This window comes from Symphalangus syndactylus, chromosome 3 (assembly GCF_028878055.3).
Source record: "Symphalangus syndactylus isolate Jambi chromosome 3, NHGRI_mSymSyn1-v2.1_pri, whole genome shotgun sequence".
Classification (NCBI taxonomy): Eukaryota; Metazoa; Chordata; class Mammalia; order Primates; family Hylobatidae; genus Symphalangus; species Symphalangus syndactylus.
The window spans coordinates 127100951-127122482 of record NC_072425.2 but is presented as its reverse complement, the minus strand read 5'-3'; the positions used below and the strand labels follow the sequence as shown (position 1 = coordinate 127122482).

General features: G+C 41.9%; 1 protein-coding gene across 5 annotated transcripts in view; it reads left to right on the top strand.

The window, feature by feature from the left end:
- The window catches only part of RDX (radixin), a 105577-nt gene extending 84045 nt beyond the window's left edge, over positions 1-21532 (top strand). Inside the window, exons 15-17 of one of the 5 annotated variants that reach the window (XR_010120102.1) lie at positions 6888-6985; positions 7180-7255; positions 20986-21532. Coding sequence is in view for 3 of the 5 variants with exons in the window: in XM_055273039.2 (XP_055129014.1) it covers positions 6888-6954 (67 nt within the window). In the remaining 2 variants the exon portion in view is untranslated. Of the gene's footprint in view, positions 1-6887; positions 6986-7179; positions 7256-10412; positions 11020-20985 lie in introns of those variants that run through there. The other 4 variants (XR_010120101.1, XM_055273039.2, XM_055273038.2 and 1 more) reach the window with 4 other exon arrangements.

Genomic DNA, 21532 nt, shown 5'->3' with positions numbered 1-21532 from the left:
GTCTTATTTTGTTATAATGAAGGGATTTCTTAGATATTTGAACAACTTTTGGCAGTGGTTCTCACACTAGCGTGCATCAGAATCACCTGGAGGGCTTGTTAAAACAAGGATTGCAGGGTGCCCTCCTCAGGTTTCACATTCAGTAGATCTATGCAGCTGCTCAAGAATGTGCATTTATGGCCAGGTGTGGTGGCTCAGGCCTGTAATCCCAGCATGTTGGAAGGCTGAGGCGGGCGGATCACTTGAGGCCAGGAGTTCGAGACCAGCCTGGCCAATGTGGTGAAACACTGTCTCTACCAAAAATACAAAAATTAGTTGGGCATCATGGTGCACACCTGTAATCCTTGCTACTAGGGAGGCTGAGGCATGAGAATTGGCTGAACCTCAGGAGGTGGAGGTTGCAGTGAGCTGAGATCATGCCACTGCACTCCAGCCTGGGCAACAGAGCGAGACCATGCCACAAAAAAATAAAATAAGCGCATGTTTTAAAGGTGAGTCTGATGCTGCTATTTTGGGACCACATTTTGAGAATTGCTCAACTGGGTCTCACTCGAACCCAATACTGTGGAAATAACACAGTTGCTTCTTTTACTCAGTGTTCTTAGAGTAACTATTGACTTCTACATAGTTTCTTTGAGACCTTTGAAATTCGAATGGTCCAAAGACCAAAGATATTTGGAACAAAATTCATAACTTCCCCATCTATTGTAGTATTTTTCCTCCATTACTTCCTGTTTTTAAACACTTAAAAACTAGAGATTCATTTATAACAGTATTAGAGAATGAAATGCATCTAGTAGAAATATAAATGATGGAATATATGTATATATGTTAGATACTCATGTATCAGTTTGAAAAATAGTATGTTGCCAGTAACTGGCACTGCATGTTCCTCTCCATCACGTCATCCTTTTCTTTGCTTTTACTATCTGTGTTTGTATCTACAACAATATAATGCCTAGTTTTGTGCACACATGAACTTTATAAAAAGTTTTTTTTTTGTAATCCATGATGAAGTTCTCAAAACATAGTTTTATTACACACACATGCATATCCATTTTGATGAATATAGCTGTGGTTCATTTTCACTGCTGTATTTATTTTATGAGTGCACTACAATTTATCAGTTCCCCCGATGGTGGACATTTGGATTGTTACCAGTATTTTTTTTTTTTGGATAGGTAAACGTTTTACAGTTTCTTGTAGCTTAATTTATAAATTACTTTCCTTATAATTTGTGGGGATTTTTTCCTGTGTGTGTCTTGTTTTAAGAAATTATTCTCTCACTTTATGTCATGAAGATATTTTCCTATATTTTCTTCTAAAAGTTTGGTTATTTTTACATTTAAATCTTTAGTCCAGCTATAAATAACTTTTGTGCATGGTATGAAGTATGGATCCAATTTTATTTTATTTTTCTTGTCTAGATGACTAGTTGTCTTGATACTTTAACAGTTCATCCTTTTCCTATTGATCCCATTGCCATTTCTTTCATATTTCTTCCTCTGTTCTGTTATACTCTCATCTGTTGCATTGGTCAGTGTTTCTATCCCTGTGTCAATACTATTCTGTCTTAATTACTACAGTCTTTGCCTTTTAACAAGTCTTGATATCTAGTTGAGCTTTCTTAAAAAGTTGCTACACCTTGTTTGTAAAATAAGCTCCTGAGTAATTTTGGTTCTTTGTTCTTCTGCATTAATTCGTGTAACCTGTACGGGAAAAAAATACTTTGGGGACTTTTGCTTGGAAATGTATTAACAGATTAATTTGGTAAGAAATTACAGCTGTACGGCCGGGCACGGTAGCTCACGCCTGTAATCCCAGCACTTTGGGAGGCCAAAGCAGGCAGATCACGAGGTCAGGAGTTCGAGACCAGCCTGACCAACATGGTGAAGCCCTGTCTCTACTACAAATATAAAAATTAGCTGGGCATGGTGGCGTGTGCCTGTAATCGCAGCTACTCGGGAGGCTGAGGCAGGAGAATCGCTTGAACCCAGGAGGCAGAAGTTGCAATGAGCCGAGTTTGTGCTATTGCACTCTAGCCTGGGCAACAAGAGTGAAACTCTGTCTCAAAAAAAAAAAAAAAGAAAGAAAAAGAAAGAAAAGTAATTACAGCTGTACAATATTAAGCATTCCTAATCATGAATATGCAATGTCTTTCCACCAAGTCTTCCTTGATGCCATTCAGTAAAGTTGTTTAAATTTTTGCATTAAGATCATGTATTTATTTTGTTAGATTTATTATTAAGCATCTTATTTTTTGCTGTCGTTTTCAGAGTTACATTTGAAAACTATTTCTGGCTGGTGTGGAGAATGCAGTTGATTTTTTTTTTTTGCTGACCTTAAATTAAGGAACCTTGTTTCATTCTCACCGTTTCTAATAATTTGTGAAGTCTTTTGAGCTTTCTACACAGACTTTCTTCATTTGCTGCAAATAATTATAGTTTTCAGTCTTCTCCATCCATAAAACTTTTATTCTGTTTCTTACTGAGTTGACTGGCTGCAACTTTCAGTCCCATATGGAACATAAGTGATGTCTCATTTCTTTTCTTGTTTGAGACAGGGTCTCACTCTGTCACTCAGGCTGGAGTGCAGTGGCGCTATCTCGGCTCACTGCACCCTCCATCTCCCAGGCTCAAGTGATCCTCCCACCTCAGCCTCCTAAATAGCTGGGACTACAGGCGCATGGCACCAGCCTGACTAATTTTTAGTACATGACTTTTATCAGATTAGTGAAACTTCCTTTTACATATATATATACACATATTTTTCTAAGAGTTTTTTCTTAACTAGAGGGTTTTAAATTTATTAAACACAATTTCTGAATATATTGATGTAACCGTGTGTGTGTACTTTAATTTTTAAAACTTTTTTGTAGATGATGCTACTAAAATTTTATTTAAAAAATTTATTTTTAATTTTTGTGGGCACAGAAGTGTATATATTTAATTTTGATACAAGGATGCAATGTGTAATAATCACATATGGAAAATGGGGTATCCATCCCCTCAAGCTTTTCTCCTTTGTTTTACAGATAATCTAATTATACCCTTTTAGTTATTTTTAAATGTACAATTAAATTATTATTGATTATAGTCACCTTGTTGTGCTATCAAATACTAGGTCTTATTCATTCTTTCTTTTTTTTTTTTTTTTTTACCCATTAACAATTCTCACCTCCCAACCTCCTGCTTCCCCACTACCCATCTTACCCTCTGGTAACCATGCTTTTACTCTCTATCTCCATGAGTTTAATTATTTTGATTTTTAAATCCCACAAATCAGTGAGAACATACAATTTTTGTCCTTCTGTGCCTGGCTTATTTAACTGAACATTAGTGATCTCCAGTTCCATCCATGTCGTTGCAAATGACAGGATCTCATTTTTTTAATGGCTGACTAGTACTCCACTGTGTGCAAGTACCACATTTTCTTTATCCATTCATCTGTTGATGCACACTTACGTTGCTTCCAAATCTTGGCTATTGTGAGTAGTGTTGCAGTTAATATGGGAGTGCAGGTATCTTTCTGATAGAATGATTTTCTTTTTGGGGGGTATATACACAGTAGTGGGGTTGCTGGATCATATGGTAGCTCCATTTTTAGTTTTTTGAGGAGACTCCAAACTGTTCTCTACAGTGGTTGTACTAATTTACAGTCCCACCAACAGTGTACAAAGGTTCCCTTTTCTTCACATCCTCACCAGCATTTGTTATTACCTGTCTTAATAGGATAAAAGCCATCTTAACTGAAGTAGGATGATTATCTCATTGCAGTTTTGGTTTGCATTTCTCTGAAGCTCAATGATGTTGAGCACCTTTTCATATGTCTGCTCCATTTGTGTGTGTTTACTTTAAAAAAAAAAAAAAACTGTTGGCTGAGTGCAGCAGCTCATGCTTGTAATCCCTGGAGGATTGCTTGAGCCCAGGAGATCAAGACCAGCCTGGGCAACATAGTGAGACCTCATCTCCCCACCTCCCCCTACCAAAAAACAAAAAATATAGAAAGAAAAAAAAAATTATCCAGGTGCAGTGAAGCACACCTGTGGTCCCAGCTTCTCGAGAGGCTAAGGTGGGAGGATTGCTTGTGCCTGGGAGGTTGAGGCTTCAGTAAACCGTGATCATGTCACTGCACTCCAGTTTGGAGGACAGAGCAAAACCCTGTCTAAAAAAAAATTGTTAATATACTAAACTAGACAGATTTTATTTTTTTTGAGATGAAGTCTTGCTCTGTTGCCCAGGCTGGAGTGCAAGTGGCATGATCTTGGCTCACTGCAGCTTCTGCCTCCAGGATTCAAGCGATTCCTGTCTCAGCCTCCAGAGTAACTGGGACTACAGGTGCAGGCCACCATGCCCGGGTAATTTTTTGTGTTTTTAGTAGAGATGGGGTTTCCCCATGTTGGCCAGGCTGGTCTTAAACTCCTAACCTCAGGTGATCCACCCCCAGCCTCAGCCTGCCAAAGTGCTGGGATTACAGGTGTGAGCCATGGCCTGTACTAGATAAATAGATTCTTTAAAATGTTAAACTAGGCTGGGCGCAGTGGCTCATACCTGTAATCCCAGAACTTTGGGAGGCCAAGGCGGGCGGATCACCTGAAGTCAGGAGTTTGAGAGCAGCCTAGCCAACATGGGAAACCTTAACTCTACTGAAAATAAAAAAAAATAATAAAAAAAAAATTAGCCGGGTGTGGTGGCATGTGCCTGTAATCCCAGCTACCTAGGAAGCTGAGACAGGAACTGCTGGAACCCTGGAGGTAGAGGTTGCAGTGAACCAAGACGGCGCCATTGCACTCCAGCCTGGGTGACAGAGTGAGACAATATCTTAAAAAATAAGTTCAACTAGGTTTGTGTTCCTTATTATATATTCTAACACATAATTTAATGTATATTCTTGATATAACTTGATATATATTCTAACCCATGGCTTACCGCTTCACAAATCCTGAGCCTCCTGTGTTGTGAATATTCAGTCCATGTGATTTTTATGTATCTCACCCTCACTACCCTTCAGTTGCGCCGTCAGCTAAAATACTGTCATCTAATCTCATGGCGCCACCTGGTGGCAAAGCTTGGAAATTTCAGACGTCTCTTCATCTTTCTTTCCCCATTAGGGAAACTCATACATGCAGTTTTCTCCTTCAGTTCTATTCCCTCTCTTGTGCCTTTCATCTATTAACTTTATGCCCAAATCCTCCTTTCTCATGCTCTCCTAAATTTTCTCATTATGTTCATGAAAAATAACTCTCTTCCTTTGCTCTCTCTGCTCCTTTATGAGTCTAAATCTACGTGAATAGTACTACTAGTTAATCACAGTGAGAATAATACTACTAGTGACTATGGAAAAACTACAGCTATACATTTTGAAATGACGTTTCTTTTTTTTTTTTTGAGACGGGAGTTTTGCTCTTCTTGCCCAGGCTAGAGTGTAATGGCCCGATCTCAGCTCACCGCAACCTCCATCTCCCAGGTTCAAGCGATTCTCCTACCTCAGCCTCCCGAGTAGTTGTAATTACAGGCATGCGCCACCATGCCCGGTTAATTTTTTTATTTTTAGTAGAGACGGGGTTTCTCCATGTTGGTCAGGCTGATCTCGAACTCCCGACCTCAGGTGATCTCTGCCTCGGCCTCCCAAAGTGCTGGAATTACTCAGCCTGAAATGACATTTCATACAATAAAGTGCCAGCCAGACTAACCTTCAAAGTCTTTGAAAATAGTTAAAATTCCCTTTAAAATGTTCTTAAATTTCAGGTACTATTGAACTGTCGAATTATTTCTGCCCAGGTTAACATCAAGCTCAAGTATTAAAGAAGAATTATAAAACCGTTAATAAATGTCATTGTTTCTATATTCCTTTATTACAATCTTTGACAAATTTGGAGTTTCTACTGTATTCTACTGCAAAGACTCAGTTTTTCATTATGGGTTAAACTGCCTAGAAACAAAATCACTCTTCATGACGTGGTTTCCGTGGGAAACAGCCCACCACAGCTGCCCTTTTGGTACATAACTCATTCGTAAGATACAGATTGCTAGTAACTGCATTTCTAATTGTTTTACCCACAAGGTTAGAAAATACTATAACCAGTGTTCTCCCCAGTCAGGGAACTGACTCATGGATAAGCTTGGCTGGTTTAGCAGTTTCTTTGTTGCGTTAATTCTGACTTTGTTTTATCTCTAAGGGATATATCGGAGAATGGCAGGTGAGTCAGCTGAGGAAGACAGACCAGAGAGAGTAGGGCTGAAATTGTCCTCTTTAATTCTGGCAATGCCAACGTGTCTGCAGAGGAGGTAGTTTTCATGGTTTGTTTGTCTTAACCTATCCAGTCTTTTAGTAGGCAGGTACTGAGAATTTGCTTATTCAAAAGCATAGCAACTATTGATTTCAGAGTAGTCACTACAAAGTATTTTGGATCCATTAGTCTGGTTGCTACCTGAAAATAACTTTAACAATGCCTAGGTTAATAAAAAAGACAACTTCAAATAAAATATAAAATCTGGTAGAACGCATTACTGAATGACATGAAGTTCTGATTTTTATGGCTTTAAGACAAGACCTACTATTCTAAATTATAGGTTTTATTATTGAAAGAGACTAGTTAGCTTGTGTAGAGTTGCTGCACTATTTGAAGTCTAGCATCTATTTAAAAGGAAGGTTTAAAGTTATTCTTATTTCCACAGTCTAATCGTGGAGTTTCAAAGGTGGACTGGAAAAAAAAAGAGGTTAAAGATTAGGCAGACAGTTTGACAATAACAAGCCCTACATAATCCAGGCTGACAAGGGCGCCCTGATGTTGCAATGTGCTGAGCAAGCAGTGAACCTGCCCATTCAGCTTCCTACTGTGTTCTTTTGCTAAATGCTTTCTAACCTCTTAATGTCTCTTTTGAAAGGTGGGGACCCAAACTGTATGCATTGTTCCAGATGCGCTCTTGCCAAAGCAGCATAAAGCAAATGTAACCCTTAGGAAGAAGGCTCCCTCCCTCACTAGGTAAGTACAACTGGCAGCTGTGGCCAGGGCCAGCTCACCTGCCCACTAGACCTGCCACACCTTCCACTGCCAGGATGCTGGTGGGACCTCATAAAATCTGAACCTGTTCATCCACAGGACCTGTGGATTTCAAGTCAAAGGAACTGATCGAGAGCGACCTCTATCTTTACAGCCTCTGATTCCATCCCTTCCAGGTTCTTTCCCAATAGTTTGCATCTCTTGGGCTCTTTGCCAATGAAGAACATCATCCTCCAATTTAATAATTTTGAGGTGAGCTAGAATTTGTTAAAATGATGTTTTACCTGTAATCTTGGTGAGCTGATTGGACCTCCTACTTCAGAGGATTCTCTTACCTTTAGAAAGAGCCCTCTCGAGCATTGAGAATGAAAGTATTATGGTGCAAGTTCTCTTATGACACTTGTGTTCTGCTGGGAGGTTTTTCTTCTTTTTAAAAAATCCATATTCAGGCCCGGTGCGGTAGCTCATGCCTATAATCCCAGCACTTTAAGAGGTGGAGGCAGGTGGATCACCTGAGGTCAGGAGTTCGAGACTAGCCTGGCCAACATGGTGAAACCCCATCTCTACTAAAAATACAAAAAAAAATTAGCCAGGAGTGGTGGTGCATGCCTGTAGTCCCAGCTACTTCGGAGGCTGAGGCAGAAGAATTGCTTGAATCCAGGAGGCACAGGTTGCAGTGAGCCGAGATGGCACCACTGCACTCCATCCTGGATGACAGCGAGACTCCGTCTCAAAAAAAAAAAAAGACATATTCAGATTTACTTAAAAATGAAGTTTCGTACATGCACATTGAGTAGAACAGTGGCCCCCAACCTTTTTGCACCAAGGACTGGTTTCATGGAAGACAAATTCTCCACGGGCTGGGAGTGGGGTTGAGGGGTGGAGGGGATGGTTTTGGGGTGAAACTGTTCCACCTCAAATCATCAGGCATTAGATTCCCATAAAGGAGCGTGCAACGTGGAACCCTCGCATGCGCAATTCACAATAGGGTTCGCTCCTTTGAGAATCTAATGCTGCTGCAGATCTGACAAGAGGCGGAGCTCAGTCCGTAATGCTTGTTCACCGCTCAGCTTCTGCTATGCCACCCAGTTCGTAACAGGCCACACGCCGGTACTGGTCCTCGGCCCAGGGGTTGGGGATTCCTGGAGTAGAGGAATTAAAGAATTGGTTAATAAGCTAGGTTAATATAGTATTATGTACTGACCTGAATTTGGTAATATTTAAAAATCATTTTTCAATATGATTACCATGATAACAGGTTGTTTTTAAATTCTTTTTTTTTTTTTTTTGGCAGAGACTATTTGACTCATTCCATTTCTGAATAAAACCACAACAGTGTTGTTTATGTTGTAAATCTTGAGTTCCCCCAACTTGCTGATTAAGCTTCCCAAAGTTCTCTGAACCTCCTTCTAGCTAAATGTCAATATATTTGAGATAATACTTAAAGATGTAGAACCAATGTTCTTTATAGAAATATTATGTTTTAGACTTATTTATGTGACAAAAAAATGGTCACATGTGTTCATTTAGGGTAGGGAACTTTTAGAAGCAATTTGCTTCTTTGGCCTTGAATTTGGCCTGCCCTGAAATGAGTTTAAGGTCGTGCCAGATTCTCTCTGCTATTTCATGACGCTACCAAAACACTTTCATTGTTTCAAAGTCCACTTGAAACGCTACGACACATCCATCGTCGTTTGCTCTCACTCTCTTTGAAACAGGTCTAGCTGAGAATCCAGCTTGTCTTATTTCTGATATTTGAGCTAAAATCCTGGGTTAAAGCACATTCTTAATGTGCCATAGGTTGCCGCAAACAATACTCTTCTTAGCTATTTATTTTTAGCCATTTCTTCCAGTGCAGAAATTCATTGATGTAACTCTTTCCATTTTGTCAACTAGTAAAACTCCCCAAAGTAAAATCTACCTGATCTTTTATAATTTTTCCTCCTTGATTTTCATCTGTTAATGTTCTTTTTAGAGCAAATCCTTTGAGTGAGTTTGACTCTGAGCTATTGTCGTCAGAAGTAGGAAAAGAAAGTTTCTGAATGAAAAGTCAAGATCAAATGACAGAAAGAGATTTTGAATTATCTAGACATGAATTTATAAAGGGATCCACAGAGTTGGTGATTGCCACATCCTCCGGCTTGAGGAGTCACATAGTTGGCAGCCTTGGAAGAACTGCTGGGCCTCTCCATAGTTGATTATAAAATTTTTGACCCAAGAGAAAGAACAGGGACTCTTGAGTGATGTTCTGGTCCTTCTCCCACTGCCCCCAGGGCTTCATCACAGCACTGTCATCCTATCTTCCTCGTGACTAGGGGCCTGTAGGACTATGGTGACATTAAGGAATTAAACGTGACATCTAAAGCCATGGACAGGCCAGGTGCTATGGCTTGTGCCTGTAATCCCAGCATATTTGGAGGCTGAGACAGGTGGGTTGCATGAACTCAGGAGTTTGAGACCAGCCTGGGCAACACGGCAAAACCTTGGCTCTCCAAAAAATACAAAAAGTTATCTGAGCATAGTGGCACATGCCTGTGGTCCTAGCTACACGGGAAGCTGAGGTGGGAGAATTGCTTAAGCCCAGGAGGTTAAGGCTGCAGTGAGTCAAGATCACACCCCTGCACTCCAGCCTGGGTGACAGAGCACGACCCTGTCTCAAAAATAAAATAAAGCCATGAACAAGATAGAACTGATGGGTTTCCTCATGAATAGAACCCCTGCAGCCTTGGGACCAGACTGTACCCAAATTACTAATCAGCCCCAAAGGCTGGCACAGTCTGGTGTATTTAGACTCATGGGCTTTTTTTCTCAACCTTCAGACGTTTCTCTGAGGCTCTGAGCTGATTTTAGCTGAGGCGGCCAGAGTAAACCCAATCTGCAGGTCCTCCCTCCTGGATTCCCGAGGTGGGAAGGGGCCTGAGGTGGGTCAGACGGAGCTGGTGTAAATAAGGTGAACTCATTTCCTAAGCACACATGCCCTGTGGCTGCTCAACAATTTCTTTTGGGATTCACGTCACTATGGTGTATGTGACTGTGACATGAAAGAGAGAGTGTTTATACCGTGATCTTATATCCACATCATAATTCTGGATCAGAACATTGCAAAATCTGTATGTGAGACTCCTTTTGAGGCCAAAAGTATTTCTAACCAGGCTGAGGTCAGAGTGTAGAGTTTGTGGATGCACCTTTATTTTGACACAATCTGTACATCATTACATTTCCTCACCGGCATTCCATTCCCCTTCATCACTCAACCATCAACTAACCATGACTAAATGTTAACTTAGAAAATGTGCAAAGACATTCAGGGTCATGCCTTTTCAACTGAATGTTGATAATACGAGTGTTCGAGTTGAGTTTTCTTCTTTCTTGCCTGACTTTCCTATTCACTTTCTGTGTCTTCATGCAGGCCCCTGGCTACTGACATATGGGAAGCTTTAGGATAAGGACATACCTGGTGTTCTGAATGTGTATATCCCCCAAAGTCTGCAATCTCAGCTGGAACTGGATGGACCAGTATTCCCTTACCCAGGGCCCTGGCTCATGGTTCTCTCCTCTTCTCAGTTTACTGTTGGATTTCCCTTTCTTGCTATTCTCTTTCTCTCCAGACCCCTCTCAATTGCTTTTCCTAAAGACAGACCTTAGCAAGATGGGCCAGGACTTGGGACTTCGCACGGCACCCTGCAGTCCCAAGCCAGCATCTACTGTACCCCATCTTCAAGACTCTATCCCCCAAACAGATGCTGGAAGGCATCAGCTTCTGATAACCCACTTTTTTCTGCATGACTAGCTTGTAAGGAAGAATCTGTGGAGAGGATTTCCAAGAATTTCCCACTTTTTCAAAAAATGTATGTGACTTACATTTGGCTTCAATCCAAGAGCAAACTCAGTGGTGAACAGCTCCATTTCTGTGCACATGTTGGTGGAATCTGCAGAAATCGATGCAACATTTCTTTCCTGTCTGGGCTGTTTGTATAATTGTATATAAATGTAGCAATAAATATATTCTAACATCAGCCTGAGCCTTACTGCGCACTTGATTCTGCATCCTGGTGGTAGGCGGTGCATATCACTTGCCTGCCCCATCTCAGGTTCCCATCTTCTCTGATTTCAGTTACTTCGGACCTGGCCAGTGTTTGGAGAAAGAGGGTTGAGGAGAGTTCAGTGGCAGAGCTGGGACGTGAAGCAGCATTATTAATTCATAAGATGGCACTAGTCCTGGCACTTTGAGGTGTTTTGAATGTCCAAGGACCGAAGCTTAGAGGATTGGGTGACAGATGGTGACATGAGTCAGCTGCATTAACAGTCACTCTGGCCAGGCACAGTGGCTCATGCCTGTAATCCCAGCACTTTGGGAGGCTGAGGCGGATGGGTCACGAGGTCAAGAGAGCGAGACCATCCTGGCCAACATGGTGAAACCCCGTTGTGAAAATTTTGTATGTTTGAAAATACAAAAATTAGCTGGGCATGGTGGTGGGTGCCTGTAGTCCCAGCTACTCGGGAGGCTGAGGCAGGAGAATCGCTTGAACCCGGGAGGTGGAGGTTGCAGTGAGCTGAGATCGCACCACTGCGCCCCAGCCTGGGCAACAAAGTGAGACCCTGTCTCAGACAAAACAAAACAAAACAAAACAAAAAACAACAAAAAAAGTCACTCTTACAGCCTTCAAGAGTATGTTGTGCTGTGATTATTTGACAGGTATTTGCTGGGCACAAAGGTACCCCTTAAGGATTTTCAGAAAAACCCTACAAAATATGCCAACATGACATAGAATTTTCCATCTGTCACTGATGTTTTTCAAGGATATTAAGTCTAGTTATTTTAGAGACAACCTCCTCCTACAGGGGACATATAAACAAAATAACCTTTCACTAGGCAGATACGATATTGTTTGTCTAATATCAAGGAATATTTATTCCCAAAGTGGTCTCTTGTAATTTATGTGAAATCTTTGGTTATCAGGCACTTTTATAACTTAAAGGATAACCACATAGTTGTGGTTTCTTATCAAGTTATGGTTTCTCAGGCCTCTCCTTGATTATAAGTGGAAGTTGGCATAAAATCATTCAGTCATAAGACCTGGGAATGCAACGAAATGAAAAGTTATAATATCCGGCTTGGTGCAGTGACTCACCCCTGTAATCCCAGCACTTTGGGAGGCTGAGGTGGGCGGATCAGTTGAGGTCAGGAGTTCCAGACCAGCCTGGCCAACATGGCAAAACCCCGTCTCTACTAAAAATACATAAATTGGCTGGGTGTGGTAGGAGGTGCCTGTAGTCAGCTACTCGCGAGACCGAGGCAGGAGAATCGCTTGAACCTGGGAGGCGGAGGTTACTGTGTGTCAGGATTGCGCCACTGCACTCCAGCCTGTTGTTATCCTATGGCAGGGGCAAACAGCTCTTGCAAGATTACTTTTTGTGTATTAAAAAATACAGTCTGGAAGAGAGTTGAGGAAATCATCTGTCAAGCTCTTTAAAACATTGAACAAGTAACTCTGAACAGTTGTGCCACATCTGTTCTTACTCTCACCTTTTAATAGATATATCAGGGAACCTGAGGCTCCAGGTCAAAAGATAAAGAGGGCACAGTATGGGCCACTGCCTTCAACAGCTAATTCCTGTGCAATGCACTGGGCAAAAACCTTTTCTACATATGGGTTTTTCTAGCCAGGACTGGTGATATGAAGGGACATTATTATAAAATATATGGGACAAATTACCAATTGCTTCGGTTTACAGTGCAGTAAGAGAGAATCCCAATTAGAAATAATGCTGTATAATCAAAAGTTTAGTTTATGAAGCTGTGAAGGATTGAGAGTTTTCAGCCCGTAGGTGTTAAAACCTGGGCATTTGCTGCGGCTCTGCCACTAATTAGTAGTTGGAATTTGGACAAGTCACTCCAACTCTCAGGGCCTCTGATTCCTCTGCTGTAAAATGAGGTGTTTGGACTAAATGATTTCTAAGGTTCTTTTTGTCGTTAGAGTCTCTTCTTTGGAAAAGGGAAAGGAGTAGCATAATTTTCATGTTAAAGAGGAAGTCATTAGATGGCAAAAATGTGCAGTTGAGAGGAGAAAATAGTTTATTCTGTTTTGTTTTATAATTTCAAGATTTATTTTAGATGTAGGGTGTACATGTGTAGGTTTGTTACATGAATTTATTGCATGATGCTGAGGTTTGTGGTATGAATGATCCTGTCACCTGGGTAGTGAGCATACTACCCAATAGGTGGTTTTTCAACCCCTGCCCCCAACCCTCTCTCCCATCTCTAGTAGTCCCCAATGTCTATTGTTCCCATCTTAATGTCCATGTGTACTCAATGTTTAGCTCCAACTTAGAAGTGAAAATATGTGGTATTTGGTTTTCTGTTCCTATGTTAATTTGCTTAGAATGATGGCCTCCAGCTGCATTCATGTTGCTGTAAAGGACATGATCTCATCCTTTTTTATGGCTGCATAGTATTCCATGGTGTGTATGTACCACATTTTTTTTATCCAGTCCACTGTTGATGGGCACCTAGGTTGATTCCATATCTTTGCTATTGTGCGTACTGCTGTGGTGACCATATAAGTGCATGTGTCTTTTTGGTAGAGTGATTTCTTTTCTTTTAAATATATACCCAGTGATGGTATTACTGGGTCAAATGATAGTTCTGTTTTAAGTTCTTTGAGAAATCTCCAAACTGCTTTCCACAGTGGCTAACTAATTTACATTCCCACCAACAGTCTATAAGCATTCCCTTTCTCCACACCTCACCAGCATCTTTTTTTTTTTTTTTTTTTTGACTTTTCAATACCTAACCACTCAGACTACTGTGAGATGGTATCTCATTGTGGTTTTGATTTGCATTTCTCTGGTAATTAGTGATGTGGAACATTTTTTCGTACGTTTGTAGTTGCTTGTATGTCTTCTTTTGAGAAGTGTCTGTTCATGTCCTCTACCTACTTTTTAATGGAGTTATTTGTTTTTTGCTTCTTGAATGATTTAAATTTTTCAGAGACTCTGGATATTAAACCTTTATCAGATGCATAGTTTGGGAATATTTTCTCCCATTCTGCAGATTGTCTGCTTATTCTGTTGATAGTTTCGCTTGCTGTGCAGAAGCTCTTTAGTTAAATTAGGTTCCACTTGTCAATTTTTGCTTTTGCTGCAATTGCTTTTGAGGACTTAGCCATAAATTCTTTGCTAGGGCTAGGTTTTCTTCTAGAATTTTTATAATTTGAGGTCTTACATTTAAATCTTTAATCCAGCTTGAGTTACTTTTTGTATATGGTGAAAGGTAGTGGTCTAGTTTCATTCTTTTGCATATAGATAGCCAGTTATCCCAACACCATTTATTAATAGGGAGTGCTTTCCCCACGGCTTATTTTTGTCAACTTTGTCAAAGATCAGATGGTTGTAGGTGTGTAGCTTTATTTCTGGGTTCTCTACTGTGTTCCACTGGTCTGTGTGTCTGTTTCTATACTCATATGCTGTTTTGGTTATGGCAGCCTTACAGTATAGTTTGAAGCTGGGTTATGTGATGCCTCTGATTTTGTTCTTTTTGCTTTGGATTGCTCTGCCTATTTGGGTTCTTTCTTGGTTCAATATGAATTTTAGAATAGCTTTTTCTAATTCTGTGAAAAATGACCTTGGTAGTTTGATAAGGATAGTATTGAATCTGTACATGGCTTTGGGCAGTATGGCCATTTTAATAATATTGATTCTTCCTATCCATGAGCATGGAATGTTTTTCCCTTTGTTTGGATCATCTACGATTTATTTTAATTTTTGTTTTCTTTGAGACAGAGTCTCCTCTGTCACCCAGGCTGGAGTGCAGTGGCACGATCTCGGCTCACTACAACCTCCACCTCCCAGGTTCGACCTATTCTCCTGCCTCAGCCTCCTGAGTAGCTGGGACTACAGGCACACAGCACCACACCTGGCTAATTTTTGTAATTTTGGTAGAGATGGGGTTTCGCCATGTTGGCCAGACTGGTCTTGAACTCATGACCTCAGGTGATTTACCTGCTTTGGCCTCCCAAAGTGCTGGGATTACAGGCATGAGCCACTGCGCCTGGCACCTGATTGCTCTTGCTAAGTCTTCAAGTACTATGCTGAATAGGTGTGGTAAGAGTGGGCATCCTTGTCTTGTTCCTGTTCATAAGGGGAATCCTTCCAGCTTTTGCCTGTTCAGTGTGGGTTTGTTATAGATGGCTCTTATTATTTTGAGATATGTTCCTTCAATGCCTACTCTGTTTAAGATTTTTATCATGAAGGGATATTGGATTTTATCAAAAGATTTTTCTGCATCTGTTAAGATAATAATATCGTTTTTGTTTTTAATTCTGTTTATCTGGTGAATCATACTTATTGATTTGTGTGTCTTAAACCAGCCTTGCCATCCCAGTAATATAGCTGACTTGATCATGGTGAATTAACTGGGTTTGATTTGCTGGTATTTTGTTTTGGATTTTGTGTCTGTGTTCATCAGGGATATTAGTCTGTAGTTTTTTTTTTGTTGTTGTGTCTTTGCCAGGTGTTAGTATCAGGGTTGTGCTGGCTCCATAGAATGAGTTGGGGGGATTCCCTCTTCCTCAATTTTTGGGTATAGTTTCAGTAGAATTGGTATTAACTTTTCTTTGTACATCTGGTAGAATTCAGCTGTGAATCCATCTGGTCCAGAGCTTTTCTTGGCTGCTGGGTTTTTTATTACTGATTCAATTTTGAAACTTGATACTGCTCTATTCAGAGTTTCGATTTCTTCCTGATTCAATCTTGGGAGGTTATGTGTGTCCAAGAATTTATCCATTTCCTCTTGATTTTCTAGTTTGTGCTCACAGATATGTTGATAATAGTCTCTGAAGATCTTTTGTATTTCTGTGGGATCAGTTGTAATGTCACCTTTCTCATTTCTGATTGTGCTTATTTGGATCATCTCTTTTTTTTCTGTTAATCTAGGTAGTGGTCTATTGATCATTTTTATTCTTTCAAACAACCAACTTTTGGTTTTGTTGATCTTTTGTATGGATTTTAGGGTCCCAATGTCAGTTCGGCTCTGATTTTAGTTATTTCTTTTTTCCTGCTAGTTTGGGGATTAGTTCTTGTTTTTCTAGTTCCTCTAGGTATGATGTTAGATTGTTAATTTGAGATATTTCCATCTTCTTGATGTAAGCATTTTTATTTATTTATTTATTTATTTATTTAAGATGGAGACTTGCTCCCTATCACCTGGGCTGAAGTACAGTGGCAAAATCTCGGCTCACTGCAGCCTCCGGCTTACTGCAGCCTCTGCTTCCCAGGTTCAAGCAATTCTGCCTCAGCCTCCTGAGTAGCTAGGATTACAGGCATGCACCACAATGCCCGTCTAATTTTTGTATTTTTAGTAGAGACGGGGTTTCACCATGTTGGCCAGGCTGGTCTCGAACTCCTGACCTCAAGTAATCCACCCACCTTGGCCTTCCAAAGAAGTAGGCATTTAGTGCTATAAACTTTCCTCTTAACACTGCTTTTGTTGCATCACAGAAATTTTGGTATGTGTGTCTCTGTTTTCATGTATTCCAAATACTTTTTTCATTTTTTTGAGATGGAGTTTCGCTCTTGTTGCCTAGGCTGGAGTGCAATGGCACGATCTCGGCTCACCACATCCTCTGCTTCCTGGGTTCAAGCGATTCTCCTGCCTCAGCCTCCCAAGTAGCTGAGATTACAGGCATGTGCCACCACACCTGGCTAATTCTGTATTTTTAGTAGAGATGGAGTTTCTCAATGTCGGTCAGGCTGGTCTTGAACTCCTGAACTCAGGTGATCTGTCTGCCTCGGCCTCCCAAAGTGGTGGGATTACAGGCATGAGCCACCACCTGGCCGAAAGAATTTTTTTGATTCCTGCCTTTATTTTATTGTTTACTGAAAAGTCATTCAGGAGCAAGCTGTTTAATTTCCATGTAATTGTGTGGTTTTGAGAGATCTTCTTTGTATTGATTTCTGTTTTTCTTCCACTGTAGTTCTAGAGTATGATTGGCATGACTTCAGGTTTTTTAATTTATTGAAACTTGCTTTTTGGCTGAGCGTGTGGTCAATGTTACAGTATTTTCTGTATGTAGATGAGAAGAACGTATATTCTGTGATTGATGGGTAGAATAGTCTGTAGATGTCTGTTAGGCCCCATTGATCAAATGTCAAATTTAAGTCTAAAATTTTTTAGTTTTCTGCCTTGATGATCTAATGCCGTTGGTGGAGTGTTAAAGGACCCCACAATTATTGTGTGGCTGTCTAAGTCTTTTCATAGTCCGGAAGTATTTGTTTTATTAAGCTGGATGCTCCAATGTTGGGTGCATATATATGTTCAGGATAATTAAGTCTCTTATTGAATTGATCCCTTTGTCATTATGTAATGCCCTTGTCTTTTTTTTTTTTTAACTGTTGTTCATTTAAAGTTTGTTTTATCTGATATAAAACTATTGACTTCTGCTCTCGTTTATTTTCCATTTGCATGATAGATCTTCCTCCAACCCTTTGCTTTGAATCTATGGGTGTCATTACATGTTGGTGGGTCTCTTGAGGATAGTATATGTATGGGTCTTGTGGTTTTTTTAAAATCTAATTTGTCACTCTGTGCCTTTTATGTGGGGCATTCAGAACATTGACATTCAATGTTAATGTTGATATGTGAAGTTTGGATCCTATCGTGAAGTTATTAGCTGGCTATTTTGTAGTTTCTATTGTGCGGTTGCTTTATAGGGTCTGCGAGCCATGTATGTACGAGTGGTTTGTGGTGATAGGTATTGTTCTTCATTTCCATGTTTAGAACACCCTTAAGGATCTCTTGTAAGTCTGGTCTGGTGGTAAAAAAATTCTCTTAGTGATTGCTTGTCTATAAAAGAGGTTATTTCTTCTTTGCTTCTAAAGCTTAGTTTGGTAGGATATAGCATCTTTGTTGGAATTTCTTTGAGAATGCCATAAAAAGCCCCCAGTCTTTCCTGGCTTGTAAGGTTTCTGCTGAGAAGTTCCCTGTTAGCCTGTTAGTGGTGTTTGGTTACATGAATAAGTTCTTTAGTGGAGATTTCTGAGATTTAGGTCCACCCATCACCCGAGCAGTGTACACTGTTACCCAATATGTAGTCTTTTATCCCCCACCCTCCTCCCATCCTTCCCCCCAAGTTCCCAAAGTCCATTGTATCATTCTTAGGCCTTTGCATCCTCATAGCTTAGCTCCCACTTATAAGTGAGAACTTACGATGTTTGCTTTTCCATTCTGGAGTTATTTCACTTAAAATAACGGTCTCCAGCTCCATCCAGTTTCCTGTGAATGCCATTATATCATTATTATTATTTTGAGACAGAGTCTCGCTCTTGTTGCCCAGGCTGGAGTGCAGTGGTGTGATCTTGGCTCACTGCAACCTCTGCCTCCTAGGTTCAAGTGATTCTCCTGCCTCAACCTCCCGAGTAGCTGGTATCACAAGGGCACACCATCATGCCTGGTTAATTTTTGTATTTTTGGTAGAGATGGGGTTTCGCCATCTTGGCCAGGCTGGTCTTGAACCCCTGACCTTAAGTGATCTGCCTGCCTCGGCCTCCCAAAGTTCTGGGATTACAGGCATGAGCCACCATGCCCGGCTAATGCCATTCTTTCGTTCTTTTTATGAATAGCCCTATGCACATCTGTTAGCAGGTTTTATATTGGGCAGTGTGGTTTGACCTACAGGCCAGTGGATGGCACTTATGCATAAAAGCCAGCTGCAGCCAGCACAGATGGGTGTATACTTGATCCTTGTTACTGGAAGAAGCTCTCTTTTTTCCTCAGGCAATGGGTTGATCTGTGCAGTGCACCATGGTCCGAGCTCCCTGCTCAGCCCCCGGAAGGGGAGACCAAGATGGGTGGATGGACAGGACCAAGATAAGTGGGGCTGGACTAGGAAGGACTGCTTACAGGCCCCCTAATGGCAAGCATAAGCACCAGTGCAGAGGAAGAGGTCCAATGGGCAGCCACCAAGCACCCAGAGGTGTGCCTAGATATGGAGCTGGGAAACTTCTCAGCTCCAAGTTCTCTGCACAGGGAGTGGGGGCATCCTAAACTCCTACTCCAGGAGAGTGAGTGGGTGCTCCAGATTGCTGGAGATCTGCCTGAAGGATCAAAAATGGCCCCCTGCACCATGATCTCTGCTCAGGAAGGGTGGAGTGACTCAGGCTATCAATCTGGGTAGGAAGGTCCTCTATGTGCCTGGAGATCTGCCTGGGCATGGAGCAAAGAGAGCGCCTCCTGCACCACAAACTCCATACAGGAAGGATGGGGTGATCCAGGCTGCTAATCCATGGAAGCAGGTGCTCCAAATGCCTGGAGGTCTCCCTGAGTGGAGCAAAGAGGGCCCTGCTACACCAAGGACTCACTCAGGAAGAGTGGAGCAGCTTAGGCTGTTAGTTCAGGTGAGCAGGTGCTCCAAATGCCTGGAGATATGTCTGGGGGTAGAGTAGAGAGGGCCCTGCTGTGCCACGATCTCTAAGGCACCCAGCAATTACACATGCAGGCAGTTCCAGGGTGCCAAGTTGGCTATGACTACAAATCTTTTTGCCCACGAGAAACTGTGGCCGTGGCAGCCCTCCTCCTGCTCCAGGCCTGTGACAGAGGAGAGCACAATTCCAGTGCCTACTGCTGGGACACCTTCCACATTTGCTGCCCAGTGCTGGCTGTGGAGGCCCCTGCCCTGCTCCAGAGCAAACGCTCCAGTCTCTAACCTGAGACTAAAATGACTGCATGGCTACACTGCCAGGGTCACCAAAGCATGACTGACTTTGTATGAGCCTGGATTAAAAGTGGCATCCTTCTCTTGATCCCGGGTCTGGGAAAATATCTGCCACTTTTCCGTGTCCAGGCAGCTTCCTAAGTTAGCTCCAGGGCTTGGGAGAAATGCAGTGCTCTCCCTTGGCCTGGGTTGTATGGAAACCCTGTGGAAAGATGGGCCATGAGGGACTCTCTGACCCTCCTAGGTTCTGGGGCGTCACTCACTTTTATTGGCTGGGTGCCATCATGGGGGCTGCCTGCCTACCTTCTCCTTGGGATCTGGGGTGTGTTTTGTTATGCTGGTGGATTCCCATTTTCCATCTTAAAGCTCACAGAATTGATCTTTATGCACTATTTTGCTATCTCCAAGTGGCTGAGGCATGCTAGAAGCCTGTAATTCACCATCTTGTGGGGAAAAAAAAAAAAGAGTGATGAAGATTGCTTATATTCAGATACCAAAAAATGCATTAAGATAATGACAGGTCAAAGCACCACCTAGTCAAACCCTTTCTGAGGAAACAGAACATACTCAGCTCTCACTTTTCATGCCCTGTTGGCTGGGTTTCTTCTTGGCTCTCTTCTGCACAGGGCAGAAAGACTGCAATGTGTGTTTATCATTGGGATGCTCTGGTGGGAAGCTGAAGCCTCAGAACAAGAACCCACTTTTCTTCACCCGTGAATTGCCCACACCGATCAGGCTGGGCAGTGACCCATGAAGAGTGCTTCTGTAACTATCAGATGTCAGTCCTGGTCAAGTTCTTTTCCCAACTGTGTAAGCCCAAAGCTGATGGGTGGAGCAACACAAAGCGGGGAAGCTAGTCACTAATACTTACGAAATGCATTGGTTTGGGGGGGCTTCCCTCCTCCAGTGTGGATGCAACAGTTGTCAATCAGCACCAAACCCTTTCCCTGGTGGTCCACTCGTTTGTTTCCAGGCAGGTGGAATGAGTTGCTTGACTGGTGGGTTTGTAGCCTAGTCCTGTTCCCGGATTTTCCTTTGGGGAATAAGCTGTCTGCAGGAAGCATAAGCACCTCCATGCCATAGTCTGCTCTTCCATGCCATAGTTTCACAGAGGCCAGGCTCCCACCTGGGAGGGGCAAGTCTGGGGTTCAGTATTAGAAAGCCCAGTCGCCACAGGCGTAAGCCCACATTCTCTAGTGCTAGCTTTATCAAGGATGAAAGTGGTCTGACAGCTTCACCGTCTTCTTTTGCTTTGTTTCTCAATGGATTTAGCCCATGGTTCTCACTCGAATGTGCAGCAGAACTGCCTGCAGGAGTTGTGAAAACACACGTGCTGGGCATCGCTACCAGAGTTTCTGATTCAGCATGTCAGGAGTGGGGCCCAAGAATTTGCATTTCAGACAAGTTACCAAGTGAAACCGAGGCTGCTGGACTGGAGACCACACTGAAGACCCAAGGAACACTTGGCTAAGAGAAGGCGTTCTGTTATTGTTCCCTCAAACTCCAGAAGAACCCAATGTTCTCAAGGCTGTCTGAGTCAGCTGGGCCTCCTTTGCTAACCTGGGGCTGGCAAACAGTCCTCAGTCAGCATGAGTAATTCTTACAAATCAATATCCTCTTCTAGCCCACGGCCTTGGGGAGAAACAAATAGTTATGGATTATCCTCATTTCTGTTCTATGCAGAAAGCAAGATGAGTCAACGGCAGCTGTACATCAGCCCTGAAATGGCTATTTTAAAACAGAGTTTGAGACATGCTCAGTTCTCCTTGGATAAAACCTTGTACAGCACTGTGCACAAATAAAGACTTTTTAATAATGA